This window comes from Sciurus vulgaris (assembly GCF_902686455.1).
Source record: "Sciurus vulgaris genome assembly, chromosome: 8".
Classification (NCBI taxonomy): domain Eukaryota; kingdom Metazoa; phylum Chordata; class Mammalia; order Rodentia; family Sciuridae; genus Sciurus; species Sciurus vulgaris.
This window is the reverse complement of record NC_136468.1, coordinates 17,354,724-17,379,871: the sequence shown is the minus strand read 5'-3', so window position 1 is coordinate 17,379,871 and position 25,148 is coordinate 17,354,724. Positions and strand designations below refer to the sequence as shown.

Genomic DNA, 25,148 nt, shown 5'->3' with positions numbered 1-25,148 from the left:
CAGGCAGCTGGTCACCTACAAAGAGATAGGGATGTGGGGCTGGGACTTCAGAGGGAGACATCCCTTAACTCTGGAAGGTCAAGTCCGCCGACACTTCCTGAGCTTCCGGCCTTGAACATGGTCCCTGCCCGGCCACCTTCTTCCCTCCCCATCAGTTTTCTTCAACCACTGTACTGCCTCCCGGCCTCAGAGGAAGGCTGCATGGTATGGGGACGCAGGGCTCGAAATGAGTCCAAAGGGAGAAGCTGGACTTGCAATGGCAATCCGAAACCAAAAGCTCAGGCAGCAGAATGACTGAAGCAGTCACATCTCCGATTCTCCCTCTTGGAGACCAGAGACCCGGAGCACACACCTGAAATGTGATGGAACCACGTAAGGATTATGAATGACACTGTAGGGACAGGTAATGCCAGTGGGTTCTCAGAAAAAGGGTAAAAAATAGTGACTCTAAAAGAATCTTCTAGAACCCACTGGACATCCACACAAATAGTAAGCAGCAGTTTCAGAAGGCCTGGAAAATTAATTTCATGTTGAAGACAATAAATGATAGAAGAGATAGATGGGTAGATAGGATAGAATGAAAGGTAGTTGCATAGATAGTAGATAGGGAATCATCAGATAAACAATAACAAAACTTGGTGTTGTTTTTTTTTTTTTTTTTTTTTTTTTTTTTATACTTAGAAGATTTGAACTTAACACTGGGGGCACACCTGTAACCTTTTCTGAAGTGACTCCACATAAGTGACCTCGGTTAGTCCTCACACCAACTTCATCAAACCAAAATCAGTATTATCATTTCATGTTAAAAATGAAGCAAATGAAGCTAAGATAAATAAAATCAAACCAGAGACATTTCGACAATCCCCAAAATGAAAATGCCTGATTTTTGGCCACCTTCTTCTAACCTCGAAGCACTTTTCAGGAAAACTGAAGTCAAGGTCAGGTACAGCAGCCACTCTAAAAAGACCTGACGACAGACAAAAATGAGCTTGAAGAGCAGCCATCACAGAGCAAATAAAAATATCCTGACTTCATTTCTGGTTCTAATTACAGAAGCATTTCAGATAATTGTACAAACCTGTCTTTTTATGAACACAGGTAAACAACAGTCCAGGCCTAGCCTAGGGGACCTCAGCATAGTTCACACACTTGAAAGCATTCATTACATTTCTGTGAATTTCCAGAAAGTCCACCATTTGTCTTAAATGTCGATGTCTACTTTATGGGTTTCTTCTTCTTCTTCTTTAGTTTGTGGCAGAGCATTAGGAGGGCAGTTTTTAAAAGAAAGAGGTTTTACAACCCAAAAAACTATACTTCTGGTTTCTTCTGTTGTTGGTGGACCTTCATTTACTTATTTCTATGTGGTGCTGAGAATTGAAACCGGTGCCTCACACATGCTAGGCAGGTGCTTTGACACTGAGCTACAACCCCAGGTTTCTTTTGAACCCAGATCATCTGGCAACATTGGGTCCAAAAACCTGGAGGGCCATGGTCTTTGGGCTGCTGCTTCCTCTGAACAGGTTCTGAGCTCCGTCCCTCTGAGCTCCTGACCAGCTTCACTTTTTCACTGCCTGGTTCTTGAACTTGATCAACAAAGCAAACAGCGTCCAGGAAGGTGGTAACAGTCAACTCTACTGCAATAACCGAAAGTCAAATCACTGTGTTTTCAAATAATGGTGCATAGAAAACGAATGGCCAGGGGGTATCACGGGGGGCCAAGAAGCTGCATCCTGTTAGTCCCACTGAGCGGTGAGGAATGGAAGGACTGAGGCCCAGTGGAGCTGGGCAGCCGGCGATGCAGCTGAGGCAGGTGGTGGGTCCCCACCAGCTTGGTATTCCCCTGGCAGCACTGGGCACTGCGCGCTGCTCAAGGATATCTGTGGAAAGAAAACCTCCAAGGAGGAAGCAACTGCCCGAAGGGTCTAGAGATACAGAATGAATGAATGAGTGAAGCCAAGGTCAGAAGGCAGCTCGAGGTGACTGAGAACTCAAAGATGCATCACAAAACCTGAGCATCACAATGCGAGCTACAAATGATGCTCCTCCGAGAAAACACAAACTCAAAATAGTTGTATCTTAAGTGCCACATCTGAGCAGCTGGCCATGTTGTCCTGCAGAGCCCTACTGAGCAAGGAACAGGAGCTCTGAGAGTCAAGTCCGAGCTCAGCGGCAGGAGCGGCGTTCACACGGGGGCATCTGCAGGACGGAAGCAGAAACGCCAGCGTCACACACCTGTCACCTCTGGCTGCGTCCCTCCCAGCTCTGGCACACCTCGCTCCTTTCCCTCCTGCAGCTTCCTTCTGGCCTGAGTTTCCTGCTTCTACCTGCCAGGTCAGGGCAGGGCAAGCTAACCATGCCGACCCAGCGAAGCACAGCCAGGTCAGGCCTCAGGTCAAAATATCAAAAAGCACTGCTTGTAAACAGCCAACCACGCCCTAGTCTCAAAATAGGCACATGGACCAGATCCTTGTCTTGAAACGAGCTGAGACTTCTGAGTGGACAAGAATCCATCAGGAATGGAGAGGGCAGGGAGCCCAAGTCAGATGGGACCCCCACAATGGGTTCCTGGGGCCGAGTCAGTTCCTTTGGCGCCATCCAGTGTGAGGGGGCCCCAGTACTTAGCATTCTGCAGAGGGTCAGGGATCCAACTGGCCTCATGCGAGGGGTAGCAGGACACTCTAGACAGCGTTTCTCCAACTTGACAGGCACAGGGAGCATCTGGGGACCTGTTGATACTAAGAGGTTGACTTGAATGTCGGGCATAGGGCCTGAGATCCTGCATCGGTGACAAACTCCCAATAATGAGGATGCTACACGTCCATGGACCACCCCTTGAGCAGCAATGTTTCAAGCCGAAGGTTCTACCTTGGTTTCACTTTAGAAGTATTAAGAACACTTTTAAATTCCCCATGCCTGGGCCTCATCCCTGAACCAATCAAATCAAGCTCACCGGCTGGGACTCCAGCATCAAGACTTTTTATTCCAGGGTAAATATGACATGTAGCCAGGACCGAGAACCACTGCTCTAGACAGTGGGATGGCCAGAGGTTCCAGGGGACTCATTTGGTTGAAGCGACTCAGAGATAGAGCCACCAGGGGCGGGACTGGAGGCCCCAGCTGAGAAGGCCCCTCAGCAGTAGGAAGCACCCCCTGCCTGGACCAACACAACTAGGGACCAGGAGGGAAGAGCTGCTGTGCCCAGGGCTTACCCAAGAGTCACGGGCACTTACAAACAGCAAAGTAAGGTTCACGTTCCCCAAACTGTAAGCCAGGCTGCTAACAGCCAGGGCCTGGATTTCTCACTGTAGGTTACAAAACAGGTAGAGCTATGGGCTCAGGAAGCGGGGACTAGGAAAGACAAAGTAAGAAACAAACTTTCCACTGCCACCAGAAGAAGTCCTCGCTGACCGCCAGAGTGACGAGTCCTGTCTTCACCGCTCCTGCTCTTTATTTAAATGTTGGCCCCTGGTATTCCAGGACGGGACCCCTCCTTTGTCCCCAGGTATTGAATACATTTGGAAAGTCGATTCCACAGTTTCCAAATGCTCGAGAGAAATCCCCACCCTCCACAAAGACCCTCATGATGCACCCCATCTAGGTGACACTCTTCAGGATGCCATCAGCTGCTGAGGACCCCGTGTCCTTGCAATAAGGCAGGACAACCTGAGAGCAGGTTCTGAACCTGAGTTCAGGGCGGGCAGAATAAAAGCAAAGTCAGAGCCCTGAGAAGAAGGGAAGGCCTTGGTGGAAGAGAGAGGAAAGCACAGGATACAAAGGTGCAAAACAGGGACAGAAAGAGGAGCAACCGGAAGGGCCGGTGGGGAAAGGGGGGCCTCCTTCAATACAAGGCCAGTGTCAGGAGCACAACCCTCAGCTAAACCCAAACTCTGTGGGATTGTGCTCTTTAAGTTTATTCACCTTTGCCAGGTTTTAAAAAGGAAAAATGTAAGTGACTCAAAGGAAACATAATACAAGGTCAAATAAAATTCAAGATGAATTCAGAAGGATTAGCCATGTGGGAGGACCAGGAAGTAGAGAAGGAGGGAAAAAAAGAAGAAAGTATGGGGCTGGAAAATACTCCAGCCTCCCTGGAAATCAATCAGGAAGGCAAACATCATAGACCAAAAACATGTACCTGGAAACCCCATCCTTGCCCTCCCAATCGGTTAGCCTGGAAGAGCCACGCAGCCAGGGTGTCCAGGCCAGCACGGGTGAGCTCAGGAAGGTATGAATGGACATGTGGTTAGAGCCCCCATTTACGGTCAGATTTCAACCTCTGTCTTCTTTGGGTCAGAATTCTGAGAATAACTGAAATGTATAATAAGCAAGTTGATTTTTCTGGCTTATGATGTAAGATGGCCACTCATTTCATATATTCGCCAAACAAAAATGTTTTCTCCAAAAGTGCCAAGGGCTAAGGTTAGGTTTCAGGTACAATTACGGACTCATAGTGCAGCTCGCTGGTGAAGGACTCTCTTTAGTTCTTGGGTGGTAAGCTCACCTGCCTGTTAGGGTCCAGTAGCAAGAGGGAACAGGGTTTCTCTGGAATGCTCTGCAGGAGCATTCCATATCCTGCACATTCAACATCCTGCAGAGTGATTCCAGAGGGTCCCAGTCCCACATGAGTCCATGGACTCAGTTTGAGAACCCCTGGTGATACCTTTCAACCTTCACAGGTTTCTTCTAGTAGCAAACACACCGCCCTGGTATCAGCATCCATCACTTGGGAGCCTCATGAAACTCCAGTGAGTCCCCAGAGACATGCACTGAACTGTGTCTCTGTAAATTCACATATTGAACTCTTGCCCCCAATGTGAGGGTATTTGGAGATGGCACTTGAGGGAAGTGATTAGGGTCAGATGAGGTCATGAGGGTCCCACCCTCCTGATGGTTCTAATAGCTTTGTAAGAGGAGGACACAGCAAGAAGGAAGAGAAATCACCTTCTATCATGAGAGGACTTAGAAGGCAGCCACCTGCAAGCCAGGAAGAGCCCTCCTCAGGAGCAAAATTGGCTGGCAACTTGATCCTATGGACTTCGTGTCTCTGGAACTCTGCGTACATGTCTGTTGTTTAAGCTGCCCATTCTGTGGCGTTTTGTTACAGTGGTGTGGGCAGATGAACACATCTGGATAACAAAATACAGTCCACTGGTCCACTGTGGGGCACAGGAGCCTCTGTGACACTGGGCAAGGTCCCCAGAGCACTGTGCAGCACATGGATCCAGGACCCAGCAGAGGTAAGTGCAAAGAGGAGAAGCCGGGCAGAAACGAACTGCCGTTCCCACCACAAGAGAGGAAGGGAGAAGAGGACTGAAAGTGAAAATTCACAGGGAATGCTGGTGCTGATCCAGTGCTCCTTGCAACCTGTCCCACCCAAATCTGGCCCTTAATACCCCTTTGCACAGAGTGAGGAATTCCTCAGCATGGTCAATTCTCAGGGCTCTTCTAAAAACACACCAGACTGCAGGCCTGTTATTGAGCTGCTCCAACCTGGCAAAGATGCTCACTCCCCAAATCAGTATTTTCACACCCCAAATATCAGACCACAAATCCCTGGCCAAGCCAGCTCTGGCCAGCCACCCTCCGGGCCTGGCACTCAGATGCCCTTCACTGCTGGCTTTTACCTCTGCTTTGTCTCTCCTGTGCCACTATCAGCCCTCCAGGGCAGGCCGAATCTACCACGGCCTCTGTGATCATTCCAGGGGGCCGGATTCCAGGTTCTGCACTCGGAGACAGCCCAGTAATTATTGTTGGCCAGCTGCTTTTCCTGAGAAAGCATAATCGGGCCTTTTGATTCTCATACACACACTGCCTGTTCCCTGCCACTCTCCTCTCCAGTGAAAGGGACCTCAGCCCACTCACATTCCGCACAGTTTCCAGATCCGGGCATGAGCAGCCTGGCTCAGGAGTGCTAAGAAGTGCAAGTGAGGTTTTGGGCCCATGGTACAGAAGCCAAAAGAAAGAAAGGAGTTCCCTTACCTGTGAGATGAAGGGGCTGTGCTCAACAAGGTCACCAGTCCCCACCAGCTCAATGACCATGTAAGTCTGGGGACATGTCTTTCCATGGTGTAGCAGACACCACTGCCTGGTTACTCAATAGCCACCCTGTCCTTCTCACTATCAGACCAATTTTGATAAGGGTAGGAAGATAACCAACTAAAATATGCACTTTTCTAGCCTTTCTTACAGGTAAGTGCGACCAGTGAAATTTAAGAGTAATTCTGCTGGAGATCTCAAGAGGAAGCCATGACTTCTCTGATACAGGTGGAACCCCTTCCTGCTTCATCCTCCCACTTCCTTACACTGTGGAGGCCAGAGGGGAAGCAGCCATCCTGTAGACATGAGGACAAAAGTCTACCTGCTAAAGAAAGGGTGGGAAAATTCTGGGTCCCACTGGCATTGGCCAGTTACTACAGCAGCTGTGGAAGGCTGACCCCAGGACCTCTTGGTTCATGACATGATTAGGTCCCTACATGTTTAAATTACTGTATTTTCCAGTCAAGTAACACATACACTTATGATTTTTGTACTTTTGTTCTTGTTTTTGATGCTATTGTTGCTTTATGTTTTGTTTTTCTAAAAGCAAATTTGGCTCTGATGGTAGTTTCTAAAAACAGCAATGAAGGGGAAAAAAAGAAAAGGAAAAATTTTTTAAAAGTACCTACCAGGATATTTTTCTTTCAGTTGGCAAATCCAAAGAACAAACTTTTCCATGAAAGGTGTCTGCATTTCACAGAAGACCAAAGACATCTAAAAGTCTTCAAAATTGCAAACTTTTGAAGTAATGAAGCTCAGTAGAAAAGAACCATCAGGTAATTTGTTAAAACTTGTCAGCCTCTGAGGCCAAGCATTTGCTTTCTTTCATATTCAACCCCATTATCAGCAATGATATTTTTGCTTGAATGAAGTTTAAATCACAGACCCTTCTTCCCAGATAACCACCGAAATTGCCAAAGTAACAAGACATTACGGAAAGAGATCCATTCATGTGCTAGAATCTCCATGGGACTTCTGTTAGGTAAAAGGCTGATTGGTCCAGATAAAAGAAAGGCACAGAGGACCAGTTTAGAATCCTGCTTCCCAAGAAAGCAGCACCCTGGTTCTGCCTCTGTGGACTTCTTTGGAAAGCCCGAGGCTGGAAGCTGTCAGGCCACAGGCCAGCGAGAGCATGTGGCTCAAGTGTCTTCTCTGAACTTCTCGACAGCACTCCAGAATTGCTCTGCTGGGAAGCTGCAGGGGTCAGCAGTGTCACTCAGCAGCCACCAGCTTCTCCCTGACAGCATGGGCAGCGGCCCTGCCTGAGCTGTTCGAGGCCACACTTCCAGTTCCTTCTCCATCACCTCGTGTTCACAGATTTCTAAATATATCACAATCAGCCCTTGAAAAGTTATTTATATTAGAAAAAAGCAGTGCAGATGATCTCAATGTCCAATAACAGATGGTTGTTTCGGGAGACAGAGACATAGCTTCCCCTTAGAGCAAAGATTATGAACACCTGCTGGCAACCCCTCTGCCCCCTGCCCAAAACCTACAGAGAATTTCAGTTCTTCAGAAGTAGATGATGAAATACCATCAAAGTGTGGATTCAGTCATGCAAATCAATACCAGGCCTTGAGCCTAAGCTGATTCAGTAGGAGCTAAAAGAACATGTAGATTCTTTTTCCCTAAATGTCTTTTCACAAGTAGGTCACAATACAGAGGCCTTATTCTATTTATTAATTTTTCCCATAAGTTCAGATTTCAGCTGAGGTTTTCTTCCTGTATTTCTCTGAAATCACTGAAGTAGAAAAGTGGAAAAAATAAATAAATTACTGCTCCTACGTGCCAGGGTCACTGGGTACCTATAGGTAGAACATTATGCCCTCACACCAAAGGGGGGCATGTCTGTCTTCATCTACGTTTAGTCTTGGCCAGCCCATAGCCCCAGGCCTTCTGGAAGTTCCCAAATGTAGGCCACAGGCTACAGGGAAGACCTGGAAAGAAAACTTGTAAACCCAGAGCAGAACCAGAAAAACCACCCCTGGCAACACCTCAGAAATGAGTGCCATCCCAGGGCAGGGGCTTAAAAGTCACACCCACAAAGACCAGCCTCAGGGTCTTTGGTTACAAAAAACATAGCAATTCCCCACCGGCTCCCAGTCCCTTTGCAAAGTACAGTGTCTAGTGACCAAGTCATATGTAAACAGAAAGAGGGAGGAAAACAGTTTTTTGATTGTATTCTACTGAAACGGAAATCTATAGCTCTGCACCTGGGTGTCTGACTATGTTTTTGTTAACACAAAATAAAAACAGTGCACACACACATTTATGATTGAGGCTCTCAATGGGCCAGTTTGTCTTCTGGCTGGTTACAAAGGGAAGCTTATCTGCAGCTAATGTTAAAAAATAAAGTTAAAATCAAAAGCTGCCACAGGTAACCCCAGCCTAGCAATCCACATTCCACAGGTCTGTCACAGCAGGATGTTGATGGTGGGCCAGACTGCAGGTGCTGGGGGGCAGGGTCTCTTGGAACTCTTTGTTTTGGTTCAGTTTTGCTATGTACCTAAAACTGCTCTAAAAACCAAGTCTAAAAAAACAAATCCGTTTCTTAGAAAAGGTTTAGCATAAGTGCTTCAAACTCACAAGGCATTTTCTCATTGAAAGAATGCGACAGTCATCTCCCTACCCCACCCCACCACCCCCATGCTACTGGACCCAGGGAGTGAATCTTAAACTCCTTGAAGAAGCCCATTCTCTTCCCAGTGGTAGAACTTTCCTTACTGCCCAGCTCTGGTGTGCCTGACCTCAGGCCCAAAAGAAGAGCTTTTGCTCCCATCGCTGTCCATCATGTCCCTGGGAGGCCTGAGAGCCAGGAAAGGAATGTGGTTGGAAACCATAATGTTGAGAGCAAGGGCAGAACCCTGCAGCAGCGCCAAGGGGTTTGGGAGGGGAGTGGGGACATGTCCACCACAGTCCCCGGAGGTCCTGGGACCAGAACTTGCTTGTAGCTCCACATGTTCTTTGAAGCCACAATTGTTTATTTTAATGTCCCTCTTCAGACTCCTAGTCTTTATTACAAAGTACTTTGTCCTCACCTGCTCCTGTTATTATTTCATACAAAAATGGCACCAGTTAGTTTGGTGGCGGGGGTGGGGGAGGTTATCTGTTCTTCTACCACCTGAATACTGCTGATGCCTCTGTACCAGACCCATTGTTGGCATTCAGTGGATCCACCCCATACTTTGTCAGAGGAAAACTCCGAAAAAATACAAAAAGGAAAATTCTCCCATTTAGTAATCTTCGGGGGACTCCCAGTGAACTTTTACAGGAGTCAGGAGACAGAGGACACTGTTTTGCGTACCCTGAAGGCCAAGAAGACAAAGGACACACACATGCACAAATGCCTCCTTGCCAACTGGAAGGATATCCAGAAATAGATGGACTCGATCAGGAGAGAAGAATGAAGAACAGATCAAAATAAAGTCACACAGGTACCAGTGACATCCACAGGGTCAGTTCTGAGAATAAAATCGATTTTGGTGTGAAAGCGAAGCAGCGCTGTGTGTTGTGCAGTCTTTCTGCAATCTCTATCGTTGCCTCTATTGTCCTCCCAGGCAGACGCTGCAGGCCATGCACACAGGTCTGACCCCAGCAAAGACCTGTGGCTGCTAACACACAGGTACTGTCCTGGGCGCCTCGCAAGTCAGTCCTCAGAGTTCTTCCGGTCAACTGAAGAGCGCGGGCAGCGGTCTTCATCTGACCTATCTCTACCAACTCCCTCTCCTTTGGAGGCTGTGACAGAATTTTCCTGGCTTTCTCTTCGTCTGCTGATTCTTTCTGCCTTTCACCTGCAGACCTGCTTCTCCTGCCAAGGTGTCAGGTGCCCCCCACCCAGTTCCAACCTCTGCCTTTCCCTCGGCTCCCCCCTCACTCTGGTCTTTGTGGATTATTTGCTATGGACTCTTGGCTTCGCTACTACCCCACCAGGAGGCTCATATCTCCAGCCCAGACCTCTCTCAAAAGTCCACCAGTTTCCAAACACCTCCTAGGCTCTTGGGTATTCTGCAACCCATTAGTCACCATGTCTGAAACCAAACTCGTCATCCTCCCCACCAAAGTCATTGGCTCTCCAAACATTGCCATTCTTTGCCAAGCCAGAAAACACCCACTCTCAGTCCTTCCCCCACCATCAAATCTCCTACTCTAGCTTCTATTCCCCCACATTCATTTGCTCCTCCCTGGAGGATACTCTGTGGGTGGAAGAGCCAGCCAGGAGATCATCTTGGCACCATCTATTCTTCCTTCCAATGCATCCCTTAAAACCACTAGGGTTTCCTTCTGTTCCTCCCTCCTGCCTACAAAAGAATGCCCAAGGGCCACCAAAGCACTGCAAACCTTCTGTGATCTTGACACACCTCCCAACACTCCCCACAGAGCACTCTATCCTCAAACTACAAAACAAACAAGCAGGCAAGCAAACTACTTAGGATTCCCACGATCAACCAGGACTATGTATACATTTCTACCTGTTGTTCCCAAAGCCTGGAGAACTCCTATTTGTACTTCAGCACCCTCTGCAAACATCACCTGTTCTGTGAAGTGTTCCCCTTCTCTTCAGCCCTTCAGACTTATCACTCCATCCTCTCTGTTACAGAAATACTGTGACCACAGTTTTAATGCAAAACCTTTATCAGGTATTTTAGTGACTTGTCATCCCAAGACCTGTTTACTGACCTTCCTTCCTATGCTCCTGGGAGAGCCCCTTGCCTATAACATGTGCAACTTAGAAAAGCAGTTCATTAAGTTCCTCAAAAATCAGCGGAAGAACCAGCTGTGAGAGATGTTTCCCCAGGATGTGCAGACAGGAAACAAGGGGAAGGAAGGAGTTAATGGCTGAACCTTTAAAAACACTACGCTAGTAACCTTAGATTACATTTCTGTTTAACACAATTGGCCAGTGAAAAAGAATTTTCATCACAAATCCTATTTCCTCCAAGTTTTCTAAAAGCATCACAATATCAGTCTGAATCTTGCAAGCTCTTTCTCAGCCAAAAGGAATTTCCCTTTACACAAACAGTATTCAGACATTTCCAAGATATGAAATATTAAAAACCAGGACTTTCCACTCAGACAACTGGGAAACTATTTGTGGATTTTTTTTCCCCCAGACTCCTCTTGTATTTGCCAAGAAGTCTAAGGAAGACCTTTTTTTTTTTTTTTTTTTAAATGTTAAAAAAGTGTTTCCTACCTCTGTGCTTGTTTTTCCATTCTTTATTTTGTCTGGGTTTTACTGAGGCAAGGGTTTAAGTCAGAAAGCAGAGACTATAAAACTTAAAACTACACTTGCCAATTGAGTTGTCCAAGTGAAATATGCTATCAACCGAACGTAGCTATTGTTTTAATGGCCTGTTTTTTTTTTAAAGAGACTTTCAATGGTAGAAGTGCAATATGTGAAATACAAATAGGACTTTGGGACCACGTAACACAGATGCAGAAGTTAACAGTCAGGGTGTGAAGCAAAAGGCACGACAATGCATTCACAAGTCAAAATGCTTTATTTCCTGAGGAAAAACTTTCTTCTAAGAGCTAACATTGATGCCTCTAACGAAAAGCAGACACGGATATTTGGGTGGTTCAGTATAACCTATCTCCACTGGTAAAAAAAAAAAAAAAAAATCAAAACTCTTCAGTAATGTCAGCAAAGGTCAGATACACAAATGACGCCAGTAGAGAACAACTTAAAACTCTAACATGAGGCCTTTTAACACGAGTGGGTTGTAACTGAGCCTAACTGCTGCTACACAAACCAGAGGAATATAGTATACATGATCTAAGAGTTCTGTCTCTCTTTTGCATTGACCTTCTAAACAGTAGGAAAAAATTATATGGCCACCAAAATCCACACAGCGTTTCCCAAGCCAGAGTGTAAGCAAAAGTCTAGTCAAAACAGACTGCATCCAATGGGTGACATGGATTCTAGAAGCAGCTGTGTCCTAGGAATCACTCCTGAGCTCACACTGCAGGAGAGCTGAGTCACTAAACTTTCCCTGAGATAAACAGAGTGCCTTGATAAGGGAGATCAAAGTGTCCCCAGCCCTTCTTAGTCAGAGTAACACATCATGAAGATTCAAGGGTTACCCAGCCAGAGTTGTTCTGCAGCCACGGTGGACCCAAAAGATTCTTGTGTCATACTCCAAAGAGCCCCTGCTTTCCATCAACAAACAACACACACAAAGATCTAAGAACCATCTGCACTGAAGTTGATAGAGAGGACAGAGAGGGGAGCATAGAAAGAGAGGAGAAAAGGCTGAACACTAAATGCTCACATCTCAGGCAGTGAGGACAGGAAGAAGGGAGGAAAGACCAGCCTCCCAGAATGCCATGGAAACCCAAGCAAAAATGAGTTACAAGATGACCCTGTGGTCAGTAGTGACAAATACTTCTACGAGGTCCAGCAAGTAAGGACAGAGAAGAAATTATTGGATTTAGCAGTTACAGGACGGTTGAAGGACCTGTGATCCTCATCAGAACAAGAGCCGAGGTCTGCACAGGAGTAGAAAGTGAGGAAACAGGGGCTTGCTTGAGAAAACCTGGCTATAAACAAGATAGGAAAAATGAGTAAGAAGAGGCATCTGGCAAGCATGTGTTCCAGGCAGAGACCTGTGTTTATAGCAGAAGGCAGGAGCTGGGGAGAGAGAATATACAGATGCACGAAAAAGAATAATTACAGACCCCCTCTACTTCTGAATGATGTCAGACTCCTAACATTGAGACATCTCGTCCTCAAAGAAGACATCTGACTCAGGTAAGAGGGTGGAAAAAATGCATCTACCGTAAGCCAGGAAATGGCATGCAAAGAAACCCAGATCCAAATAATAGGCCTAAAGTCACCAGAGAACCAATGGCCATCGACACCAAATCTTCCTGGATGTGAGTCCTACCCGTTCCATGCGCTGCCTTCACCCCGGCTTCCAGGGGCAACCGGGACTGTTATTCAGTCACTCCACCCTTATCACCTTCTCTAAACAAAACAAAAATAGATACTGACACTGAATTGCCCAAGGCACTGTCATAATAAATGTCCACATTTGCAGAAATATTTAGAAGAATCCAGAGTTTAAAAAAAATACACTAACAAAAGAGGCCCAGGCCACCCAGCTTAATCATTTTCCAGGACTGCTCTGCTCCACTTATGTCAGCAGTAAGCAATTATTATGTAACTTTGAGCACACTGCTCTTGACTTTGTGGGGACAGAGAAAAGACAAAGCTATGTCTCCCATCCTCAAGGAGCATGTGTTCCATCCATCCGGGCAAATTTCTACTGCTCTAGGTTTCAAATTATCCATAGAAGAAATGAGCTGTAACCTTCTATGCATTTTATGAATATCCTCAATTCAATTCGGGGAAAAAAAAATCAAGGTCACTTAGAAATGTATTTTGCAGAGCCAGAGAGCAACTGACGAGCAGGAAGAAAGAATAAGCTCAAAGAAGGGGAGTATCAAAACTTCCTTTAGATTGTGATTTTGCAGGGACAGGGAACATAAATGCTACTCCTTCACGCATAGGGTCAAACGTGGATAATTCAGATGCACTGCAGCCACAGGCCTCAACCATACTAAATGCCCAGCAAAGGATTAGGGCCATTGGCCCCAAGAGTCAGCAGACAGGTTACAGCCATGCTAGGCTGCAGCAGGCTCTTCAGACTACAAACACTAACATGTAGCATCATCAGTTTTTGAATAGGCATATGCAACTGGACAAATGCTCCTTTGAAAAATGGCATTCAGCTTTCTAACCTCTGAGGACCCTGAACAGAGCAAGTCATTCTTGTCTGACATGGTAAGCAAGATTACAGGCTCAGCTAGATACCTCCAGCCCTGGCATGACCCTGATGCTGGGAGTCCAGATAATATACTTAATTCTATGTGCCCTAGTCGGTGAGTCAGGAGATAGCGTCCCCCACCCCACGCATGCACTGCAGAGAGGCCAATTCTCTCTCTTAGTCTTCCTTCATTGGGCAACAGTGGCACAGCCAAATCATGTTCTCAGAACTTTGCAAGTATCATAGTATTTGGTTTTGCTCTTTTGCTCTCTGGGCTATTGTGAATTTTAAAGCATTTTCTAGTTGTGAGCCCACCTTTGTGAGCAAACAAGCACACCTTTGTTAAACAAATACACCTTTTGACTAAGGAAAGAACTGTCAGCTCAGATTATTGTAGTAATGGTCATGCTGATTGAGTCTCCAATATCTCTTTCATCTCCAAATGATTAATCTAAACCAATCACATAAATCCCACCCCTCTTTCTGGCCATTGCTTTAGAAATAGTCTTGTGGCCCAATCCTTACCAATAAAGCTCTAAGAAAAATCAGGTGGTAGGCTACTAAGAAAGATTTCTACCTTTCTAAAAAAGGGACACAAGGAAGTCACGACATTTCTCCTCTCCATACTGTCTGAATGCAACACCTGCAACTCCTATGTCCATCATGTCTCCGACGTAGATTGAGGGAACCAAGGTCCATTGGAACACGGAGGAGCTACTGAATCATTCAAAAAGGGAGCTACGTTCCCAGGCCTCCTGCACTATGAGATAATAATTCGCTTGTATAAGCCAAACAAATGTTTTTTGGATACTTGCAACTGTAAGCATTGTGATTAACTCAATTGTTAATCAAGATGCAATGCCTCCCCTCTCCTGCAAGATCAGCAGCACATCAGCATTCCTATTTCCACAGAACATTATAACTCAGAGATCTGAGAAGGAGGGCAAATTCAAAACTATACTTCCCACTCATCTTTCAGGCTCATGCCCATGTCTACCTTCCCTCAATCCACATTAACACCACAAGAACAATTTCAGAGATGCTAAAATAGTGGGTCAAAGATTTTTTGCTCAGCCAATGGAGATCCTTTAAAACACAGGTAAATTAACAACACATAAACCAAATGATGCCTTACAAGTGCTTGGATGGAACAATGGGGGATCAGGAAAGTGACCGCCCACTCCCCAGGTATTCCTCCCCTACCACCCAGCTATGCCCTAAGTTCTCCACTTAGAGATTCACCCTCTTGATGTAAAGTAATTATAGCCAAATGTAAATGGCCATTTACAAATTTACATATTACATAAATATTTACATATTTAGCCTTACTAACATGTAAAATTTTACCTTAAGTTTATCAAATTGTTCTTGTGCATAAATTTGAAAAGGGGGGACTCAAAAGAGAACCCCTGCCAATGAGCCCTTACATCCTAAGAAGAGAGGGAAAGATAAGAGGCAAAGGTATAGAAAGGTTCAAAGAGGGCCTTGAAGAAGATTATACTCACTTCACAATTTTCTGTCTTGCGAATTCTATGCCCTTTGTGCTGATAGAGGACAGGTGACCAGAACCAAGGAGTACCCAGGTCTCCTTAACATCCTGGGTCCCCTTCACAATTTGGCCAGGAGTCAATAATAGGAGATGAGCTCAAACTGGAACAGAAACCCAAAACTTCAATATCCCATTGGAACAATATCAGCCTCTGGGCCCACTGGCAGGAAGAGGAAACCACCCAGTCTGTGAGATCAGCCAATTTCTTCTCAGCAACACCAGTGCCCGATGTGAGCCAGATGCTTTCCACATGGACACCAGCAGCAGGTTGAACATTCACTACCTACCACTGTGTGGGATCAGCCATTTCATTTTGCAAACTGACCAGATGTAAAATGTGAGAAGCATAACCACCACATAATTTTACAAGTAACTGGTTTTATATGCACTTTGCATTTAAAACAAGCAGAAATTCTGTTATCTTTGCAAAGACTCAGTATTTTTTAATACATACTTTTCAAAAAGGACATAACCATTGCAAAAACAATTGATAAAATCTTTATTTTCCTGATGCCTAAACAGGAATATAAAAAAGAAAGTTACCATGTGTTATGGTTTAGATAAGAGGTGTCCTCCAAAAGCTCACGTGTGAAACAATGCAAGAAGGTTTAGAGAAATGAGTGGGTTATGAGAGCCTTAACCCAATGACTGAATTAACCCCCTGATAGGATTAACTGAGTGGTTAACTGTAGGCAGGTAAGATGTGGCTGGAGGAGGTGGGTCATTGGGGATGTGCCTTTGGGGTATATATATTTTGTATCTGACAAGTAGAGTCTGTCTCTCTCTCTCCTTCTTCTTGGTGTCCCATGTCCTGACCTGCTTTCCTCTACCACACCCTTCCACCAGGATATTCTGCCTTACCTTGAACCCCAAGCAATGGAGCCAGCCTTCTACGGACTAAGAACTCTGAAACTGTGAGCCTCAGAATAAATTTTCCTCCTCTAATTGTTCTTGTCAGTTCTTTTGGTCACAGAAGCAAAAAGCTGACTAAAACACCAAGTTAATGAGGTTTATCCAACACAGGCCCACTGTCAACCACCACCCACAGGGTCCTTTCTACCAAGCATTCTCCCTTCCCCTACCCTCCTTCCAAGGCCTCCAGAAACATGAGTGGCATTGAGTTTTAATACAGCACTAGAACCCCCTTTCCCCCAAGGACATTCAGATAAAATTTTTCTCTAGTCCAGTTTCAGTCTGTAACTTGAACAGTATCGAAGGGCATAGTGTATAGCTAAGTCTCCCTCCCTCCCTCTCCTGACCTCCAGGTCCCCAAATCACCTTCCCAGGAACAATCAGTTATCCATCCATTTCTTGAGCATCCTTCTGGACACAGTCTGTGCATATACAATATACACAGAAAAAATGAACAGATTATTTTTCTTTTTAAACTGCAAAGGTCCACAGAGAATTTTCAGAAATGAAATTTACACAGATCTTACAGGAATACAACATGAATGTTAGAAATTCCCAACATCTTTGGAAAAAGAGGGAGGGTTTCTCACAATGTTATCAAACCCTGAGAGATATGCTCCTCATTTTCAGATCTGTTATCTTTTCTGAACCTGCTAGTGTGTGTGTGTGTGTGTTGCTGGAAACTGAACCCAGGGTCCCCAGGATGCTAAGCACATGCCCTACCACCAAGTTACTCCAGCCCTGGGAACTCCTTTAAGCTTCAAGAAGAAGCCCATAGCTTTAGAAATTCAGGGTCTGGTGAGCACATCCATTTTTGCCCCATCCATGTGCTTCATTATTTTGTAGACTTTCAATCTGTCTCCTCTAAGCCTTTGTCCTTGTGAACCAAAAGCCTTCATAGCCAACCAAATGAGGAAAACATTGCTCTTCATGGCTCACAGAAGGCACCTGAGAGACATTATAATCCCAGCCTTAGGCGATCTGAACATTTTTGAAATCAGCTTTGTGACAGGTTTGCTAAAACACAGCATTAGCAATTATGCATGTGGTAACTAAATCCCTATTTAGGACAGTGAGAGGGATCACGCTAAGAAGGTTCCGAGGCTGCCATTGTCAGCCCCAGCTAAACGTTAGCTGCTCTGGAGCTCAGCAGTTTCTGTATTCAGTCATTCTCTCCCAATCTCCTACTCAGATACTTATCTTTAAGTGAGGATTCCTCATTCCTACGGCATGATGGGCAAGAACTTGGGCTTTGGAGGCAGGGAGACCTGGTTTTGAATCCTGGTTGTGTCAGTGATTAGCTGTGGGGCTTGAGCCAAGTTACTTAAACTCATTCGACCTTGGTTTTCTTATATGTAAAATGAGAATAAAGACGGCTCTCTCTCGTTGAGTCATGAAGAGAGATAAATGACATAAAGACACAATGTCTTTCAGCAGAACCAGCAACGGAATTTGTGGGAACCAGTACAAAATGAAAATGTGGATCCCCTGTTCAGCACTTAGTCAGAATTTCAAGAAGGCAACATTAGAGCATCCAACCAAGAGTGGAGCCCAGCGGGGCTGGAGAGGGGGCCTGCATCATGCAAGCATGGCTCCTTCCAGGGAGAGCAGCACTCCACAGCTACCATCACCTCCGGCCACTTTCCCAATTCACATCTGTCTGCTCACTGCAGGCTCCCTTCTCCCAGTAACCAGGCCCAAACCACTCAATTTGGAAAGTTGCACTGGGTCATTGCCAAAACAGGCACTGGTGTCTTAGAAGTAACCTGTAGCAACTGTATTTTCAAGGAAAAGAACTCACCAAAACAGGGAAATCTACCTTCAGGCCTTTGCCTGGTTTTTCATTCTGCCAAGCTAACAGTCTTACCTGTTTCAAATCTTTGTGCAAAAGGCTCATTATGGTAACTCACTTCAATACATTTTTTCATTCCTCTGTCTTGAATTCTCTATCTCCACTGCCCTGTTCTACTTCTACTTTTTCCATAGCACTTATATTATTTAACATACTTTACTGCTTCTCTGTTTACCATTTATTATTCTTTCCTAAGTATGCACACATGACCACACACACGCGTGTGCACACTTGCACATACACACACTAGAATGTAAGCTTCTCAAGGTCAAGAATTTTTGTCTGCTCTTGTTCACTGATGTATGTCAAGTGCTTAAAATAGTGTCTGGCACATAGAATATATTCAATAAACATGAACTAAAGAAATAAATACATCTGTGAATAAAGGCATAATCACATCGGCCTTCTTTTTTCCAAATGAAGATTCAGCAGGAGGTCAGGTCACTCAACATTATGGATAAATGGCAATAATAACTAGCTCCACACCTGGATCCGCAACAGAGTTCAAGAAACAAATGGGAAAGTTATCTATTTTCAAATCTCTACCAAACCTCTCTTAGTCCAAAGGACTGTAATCCAATAGTCCAATACCTCTTTCAACACTATCTCATGTATACACAGCTAGTTGCAATCACTTGCAGCAATGATGAGCAGCATTTCTTTGTGAGCTGTTTGGAAGGGAGACATTTATCTAAATAGAGAGCATAAAGAGTCATTTAAAAAAGAATTAGAAGAAAAATAATCCCACATTACCGCTTTACCACAACAGAGAAAACCTGAGCTATTCATATCAAAAGGAATGTAAGGTGTCTACCCCTGAAACTGTGCAGAAAGCTGTTACACTCAGTCCAAGCTGTTTGTCCTCGTCCTGAAGTTAATGCCACAGTCACAGGCAGCATCTCAAACACTGACCTATGATCTCACAACGCAAGCCACCGGTTCCACCAGCTAAATGGCAACCCTGAAGCTGTGGCATTACAGCAGCTAGATGGGACATTTTCCTGGTAATGGAACAGTATGTTTAAGAACAAAAGAGAAGAGCTCCCACTCCATACATGGTTAAAATGTAGCTCATGTCAGTATAAACATCTGGAGCACCCAAGACTCAGAAGATACTTGAGGGCCAAAATCCAAGTTCTTTATGGAGGGCAGGAAAACGACTGAGCTCCATTCCAAATGCAGCCCACATGGTCTCCATGAGACAGGCTCAGTGAGCAAAGCCCAGATCACACTGAACATCTGGCTTTTGCCCCAGCATGAACTACCACTCCCTCTCAGTCCTGCATTCTGGGTTTTTCAAACAAGCCCTTCTCAGCTACCTCAAGCACTTTGGTGGGAATCAGCAGGGAGGCCCTCAAACCTATTCCCAAAATAAAGTCAGTCAGAGGCAAAGGCCAAAGAGGTGGAGCCTGCAGGCCATTTTACAAAAGTTTCAAATATCGTGGCACTGACCCCATTAAAAGAACCCTAAAGGGAAAGCAGCCAAGTCTCTCCTTCTCTCATTAGTGTTTGCTTTCCCTCTCTCATTACAAACTTCTATATGTATACAAAAGAAACGAAGAGATAAAGATATCTTCAACAAAGGCATATGATCAGTGCTGGCTATTGGAAACAAAATTTCATTTTACAAATTTAATATAAAAAAAATCGAAATTGAAAACATTAAGAAACGTGCTTGCTCTGTGACAGTTTTATCTCCAAAGAGGTCTCTGAGGCATAGAGGGAAGGCGAGCTATCCTACCTTCCCCATAGTTCTTCTGAAATATGTAACTGCCTCAGATTTTCCATACTGATCTTTCCTCTAAAAAGGGAGGAAGCAGCTTTCTTGGCAGTACAGTTTAAGAAGCCAAATAAAGCAGCCTTCTTCCTAGAGTAAAGGAGGTTTTCCAACACACACATGCGCACACGTGTACTCTTTAAAATACAAATAGTAGGTGAGAGGGAGGAAGGGAGGGGGATATGAGACGGATGGAAAGAAAATGCTATTTTACCTTGTCTCGTTAAAAAAAAAAAAAAAAAAAAAAAAAAAAAAAACAAAACTTCCCACAAAAATCAATAGCAAACTAGGCGATGGCTTATTAGTCTCAAAACACATCCCCCTCTTCCCACGTATGGTTACAATATTTAGCAATAGGAAATGATATTACAGATATGAAAAGGCCATGGGGGGAAGTACAAATAGCTAAAGGAATACGAGTGTCACTATTCTTAAGAAAGTTCAAAGGGGCCGGGTGTGCACCGTCATCAGCTCTAACAGAAAAACTGCTCCTCTCTCCAGACTTCTAGACTCTGGCCATGCCCTTTCCCAGACATTGTTTTCCCAGTTCCCAGGTCTCCAGCTGTTCCTCTGATGACAACACCTCCCCCGTTAAAAGCCACCCAGGCCGCGCCGCGAGTCCTCACCGTGTGGTACATGAGGGCCTCGGTCTCCCCGGGTTCTGACAGCTCGCTCAGCTTGCGGTCCCACTGCAGGACGCTCTGCTCTCCGCTCTCCAGCACCTCCATGGCGGTCGGAGCCGCGCTGGGTCGAGGATGCTGAGGGCAGGAGGGGACCGGGCGGAGCCGCCTCGAACCGGAGAGATTCCTTTCTCCGGGTGTGCGTGCGTGTGTGCGTGTACCAGCGGCTTATGTTCTCAGACAAGAAAACGTCTGCTTCCCTGCCTGCGAGAGAACCGCCAAGGGCTCTCGTCCAGTGTTCTCGGAGATCCGAGGACACAAACCGTCCACGGCTCGGACCGGAGGCTGCAGGGGTTAAAGTGGGATGTGCATTCAAAATGAAGTCTGCTCGCTTCCCAAGAAAATCCCTGCGCAGTAAGCCCACTTTCCACTACCGCTCCAGACACAAACTTTGAGAGTCCCCTGGGATTCTCAGCTCCGCTCCAGGATGCAGCTGCGACCCCACCTCCTTTCAGGCCAGTGACCAATAGGATGCTCGACTCACCGCCGGACGCAATCAGAAGTCTTTCTCTCCGCTCTGACCCGCCCACAAAGGCAGAGCCACGGGAGGTCTCCGCCCATGCCTTGGAATGTGGGAGGGGCGCGCCTTTGACGTCACCGGGGAACTCCTCCTGCCCGAGCCGGACCAGCTGCCGTCTGTCTGCAACAGCGGACCAATAGAGTGCGTGGATCCGGAAGTGATGGACTTGGAGACGGACCAATAACAGCAAGGAATCTGGGAGGGACAGCCAGTCAAATAGCGACAAGAATACATTTTTATAAAAGAGGGAGGCCGAACCCAGTCCCCTCCCTGAGGATCCCCAGAAATTAGCTCGCTCACTGAGAAGGGGAGTGAGAGTTGCTGCGCGACAGAATTAGAAAAATGGGGCAGACTTAAGTGCTGTCCAGAATGCTGCGAGTACGTTAGCTCAATTGAGTCTCACGGGATTTTTTAAAAATTCATTACGTATGCACAAATGTAAATATTCCACTTGAGCATAGATTTATACTGGCACATTTCTAGCAAACTGTTATTGTTCTTTACATTTTCTGTTATATTTCTGTTATATTTTTTATGGGCTTCACTTTTTCTGTTTTTACTTTCACTCAACAGACATTATTGATAAGAGTCAATGAGCTAAAGTTCTTAAATTCTTTGAGCTTTACTCCCAGTGGAGTCAGATAATGGAAAGATTAAAAAAAAAAAAAATGACGGCATAATATAATTTTGGAATGTGATAATTGCTATAAAAGAAAAATTAAACAGGATAAGAGGGTGGGGTAAGTCGATGCTGTTCCAGATATTGGTCAAAGAAGTCTTTCTGGGTGGGTAACATTTGAGTACCATCTGAATGAAATGAAACTTAGGGAGGAGTAGATATTTTGATGACTGACAAGAAGGCGGCGCCTAAGTCAGTGGTGGGAAAGAGATCTGACAGATGGACAGGAGCCAGATCATCTGGCCTGTCTAGATTAGAGAAGAGATGGCTTATCCTAAAGAAATTACCCCAAACATTGTGATTTTTCTTCCACCTTTTGATTCTTTCTTTTAAAGAAACGGTTCTTGAAATATAATCTGCCTATCTTAAATATAAAGGAAACTTCGCCAGTTGGCTGTACGTGTTTCTTGCAACAGTGTGTTCAGGTATCAGGTGTTGCTTTGCCCCCTGACAAATATTTTTTGGTGGGTGAAGACAGTAAAATATCTTAGAATTTTATGTTGTCTTTAAGCAACAATTTATCATGTACCCTACTCTATTTTTCTGGTATTATCTCTTAGAGACCTTGGAAATTATTTAAATGCTTAAATAGAAGGCATAGTTTATGGGCACAGACCTTTTTTATATAACAGTTTTCTCTTAGGCCCTTGGTTTTTCTTCTCCGACCTATTAGCCTCCTTCACCATGGCCTTTTCATAGATCACCTTTTCAACTTTTAAAGACCTGTATTTTTAACATAGTGTTCAACATGAGCAAGAGAGATTAGAAACATACATTCTCTTTAATACAGAAATGCAAATGTTTTATCCGCCAGACATTTCTGTTTTTGACCAAGTCTCATCCTGGTTATGCCCCTTGTGGTAGGCAGCTTCTCAGATGGCTTCCAGTGACCCCACCTCGTGGATTCAGCAGCCATGGGTAAGTCCCCCGACTTGAGTGTGGACTAGACCTAGGGACTTCCTTCTGACAGAATAGGGCAAAATCAAGGAGGCTGGGCAAAGATTCTGACTCCTGGTGTGCTGTTCTCTCTTCCTGTCTTGCTTGCTTGCTCTGAAGAAAGCCCTGCCCCATGCAGAGGCCATTGTGGCAAAGAACTGAGGAAGGGTTCCACCATGAATCAGCAAGGAACTGAAACCCTCAGTCCAGCAAACCCTGAGCAACTGAACTCAGCTAATAACCACAGGCGTGGACATGGGAGTGGATGGAGCCCCAGTGAGTCTTGAGATGACTGCAGCCTTGTGAAAGACCCTGAGCCAGAGAACCCAGCTAAGACACACTCAGATTCCTCCCCTGCAGACACTGAGGCAATCAATGTATGGTGGCTTATGCACTAAGGTCTTCCTTTGTACAAGAGGTGATATGATCTCTGGCACCCTAAATGGCTTGGTTAAGTATATCTGTCCTCTAACAATAACATCACGATCCCTAACAGTGAGTTTCTTCAGCCTCCTTTGTTTTGTGTATCCTTCACCTGTTAAATGTACGCAAGACTTCTAGACGTCCCATCTTCTTGTTTTACATTTGATTACTAACGATTTTCTCTTCCCCACTTTTTCTTAGGACTTAGCGATTTAGTTGACTCTTTTTCCAGTCTCTCTGGCAACTTTTAAGAGATAGTGAAAACTGAGCCCCATGGCTTGGGAGGAAGAGGCAAGAGAATGGCAAGTTCAAGTCCACCTGGACAACTTAGCAAGATCTTGTTTCAAAAAGTAAAAAGGGCTAGGGGCTAGGGATATAGCTCAGTGGTAAAGCACCTCTGGGTTCAAGTCCCAATGCCATCAAAAAAAAAAAAAAAAAAAAAAAAAGAGAGAGAGAGAGAGAGAGAGACAAAGAAGAAATAAAGAAAGAATTAGGTGCATTTATTCCCTTCTCTATTATTAATGAATGGCATCTGCGAAATTAGAAGTCATACTTTCCCAAAATCAAAATCAGATATATGAACTGACAAGATATATTTCTTATTTTTTTCCTAACATTATTTTCTTTGTTTTCATGTTGCTCACCTATTTACGAATTTCTTCTGCTTGCTTTCTATACCTTCTTCTCAATTATTAAGATAAATTGGGTTCAGAATCGGGCACTTGACAGATCCCTACATCATGAAAATAGAATCCACCTTCCAAACTGACACAGCCCCATTCATCAACAGGCTTTGCATTTGACTGGTCAACAACTATCAAACCACTGAAATTTCCCTTTTAATAGCCTAGTTTTCTTTTTATCCACAAAGATATATTAAGTACCTGGGAAATTTCAGACATCATTTTATCCACATTTTTCTAGGTTCAAGATTCTTTAAAAAAGTAATGGGGTTCTGTCATTCACCTTTGTCTAGACTGGTGCTTTGGGGAGAAAAAAGATCATGCTCAGTTCAAGTATGAAGATATGGAACCCAACTGCATGAAGATGGACGTATTGTAGTCAGGAATTCCTCAGGCATTCCTGGAATTGGAGCTGACCTCCGACCTCAAGACCTAGCCAAATGCGTATAACAGCAGCCAGGGAAACTGAAGTCGGTGATGGTCACAGAGCTGTTGGTTCTTCTTCCTCAACTGGACTCTGCAGGAGATTCAGCACAGCTAGCCCGTTCGTTGGAGAGAGCTCAGTGCAAGCCTGCTGTCTTTGTTGGTGAGAGGAATAGTTGTCCTGAGGGGACAGGAAAAAACTGCAAAACAAAGAGCAGCAGACATGTCCCCGGAGCCATATCCGGACACTGATTCATGCCACAAGTATTGAAGACTTGCTCTTCCCAAGTGAATTGTGAGGAGTGTGTGTGAAACTGTTTCAGGTCTCTCTCTGAATGACTGTGGGTAGGGACAAGCGAGAGAGGATGTCATCCTGTTAGCAGGTACCTGTTCTGTTGCTTTCCTAGGGCTGCCGCTTGCAAATGCCACAAGCCAGGTGGCTTAAAACTGCAGAAACTTACTTGTCTTCTGAGTCTGGAGGCTAGAGGTCCAAGTGGAGGTTTCAGCAAGGTCACACTCCTTCTGAGAGTCTGGGTAGAGTCCCTCCTTGCCTCCTCCTGGCGTCTGGTGGAGGCCGTCAATCCTTGGCATCCCTTGCCTTCCAACTCCATGGCTGTAATTTCTATCTACATCCCCGTATGCTGTCCTCTGTGGGGCTACACTCTTTCCTGTGTCTTTCCCCTTATCAAGTATGGCCTGATATTAACTAATTTCATCAGATGACTTTATTTAAAAATAAAGTCCATTCTGGGAAGTCGAGGATTAGGACTTCAGCCTCCCTTTTACATAATTCAATCAAGTCACCATCAGCATTACCTCATGAGTTCCTAGTGCAAGCTCACTCCTTGATCATTTTACTACCCTCAGACACCTCTCTTGGAGCCTTTGCTACAACTCCCGTAGACAAAAGGA

General features: G+C 45.1%; 1 protein-coding gene across 1 annotated transcript in view; it reads right to left on the bottom strand.

Moving 5' to 3' along the window:
* Nucleotides 1-20,996, bottom strand: part of CREB3L2 (cAMP responsive element binding protein 3 like 2) — a 108,317-nt gene extending 87,321 nt beyond the window's left edge. Inside the window, exon 1 of the mRNA XM_079150121.1 lies at nt 20,519-20,996. Coding sequence (XP_079006247.1) covers nt 20,519-20,620 — 102 coding nt within the window. The 5' untranslated portion in view covers nt 20,621-20,996. The remainder of the gene's footprint in view (nt 1-20,518) is intronic.
* Between the last annotated feature and the right edge of the window lie 4,152 nt (nt 20,997-25,148).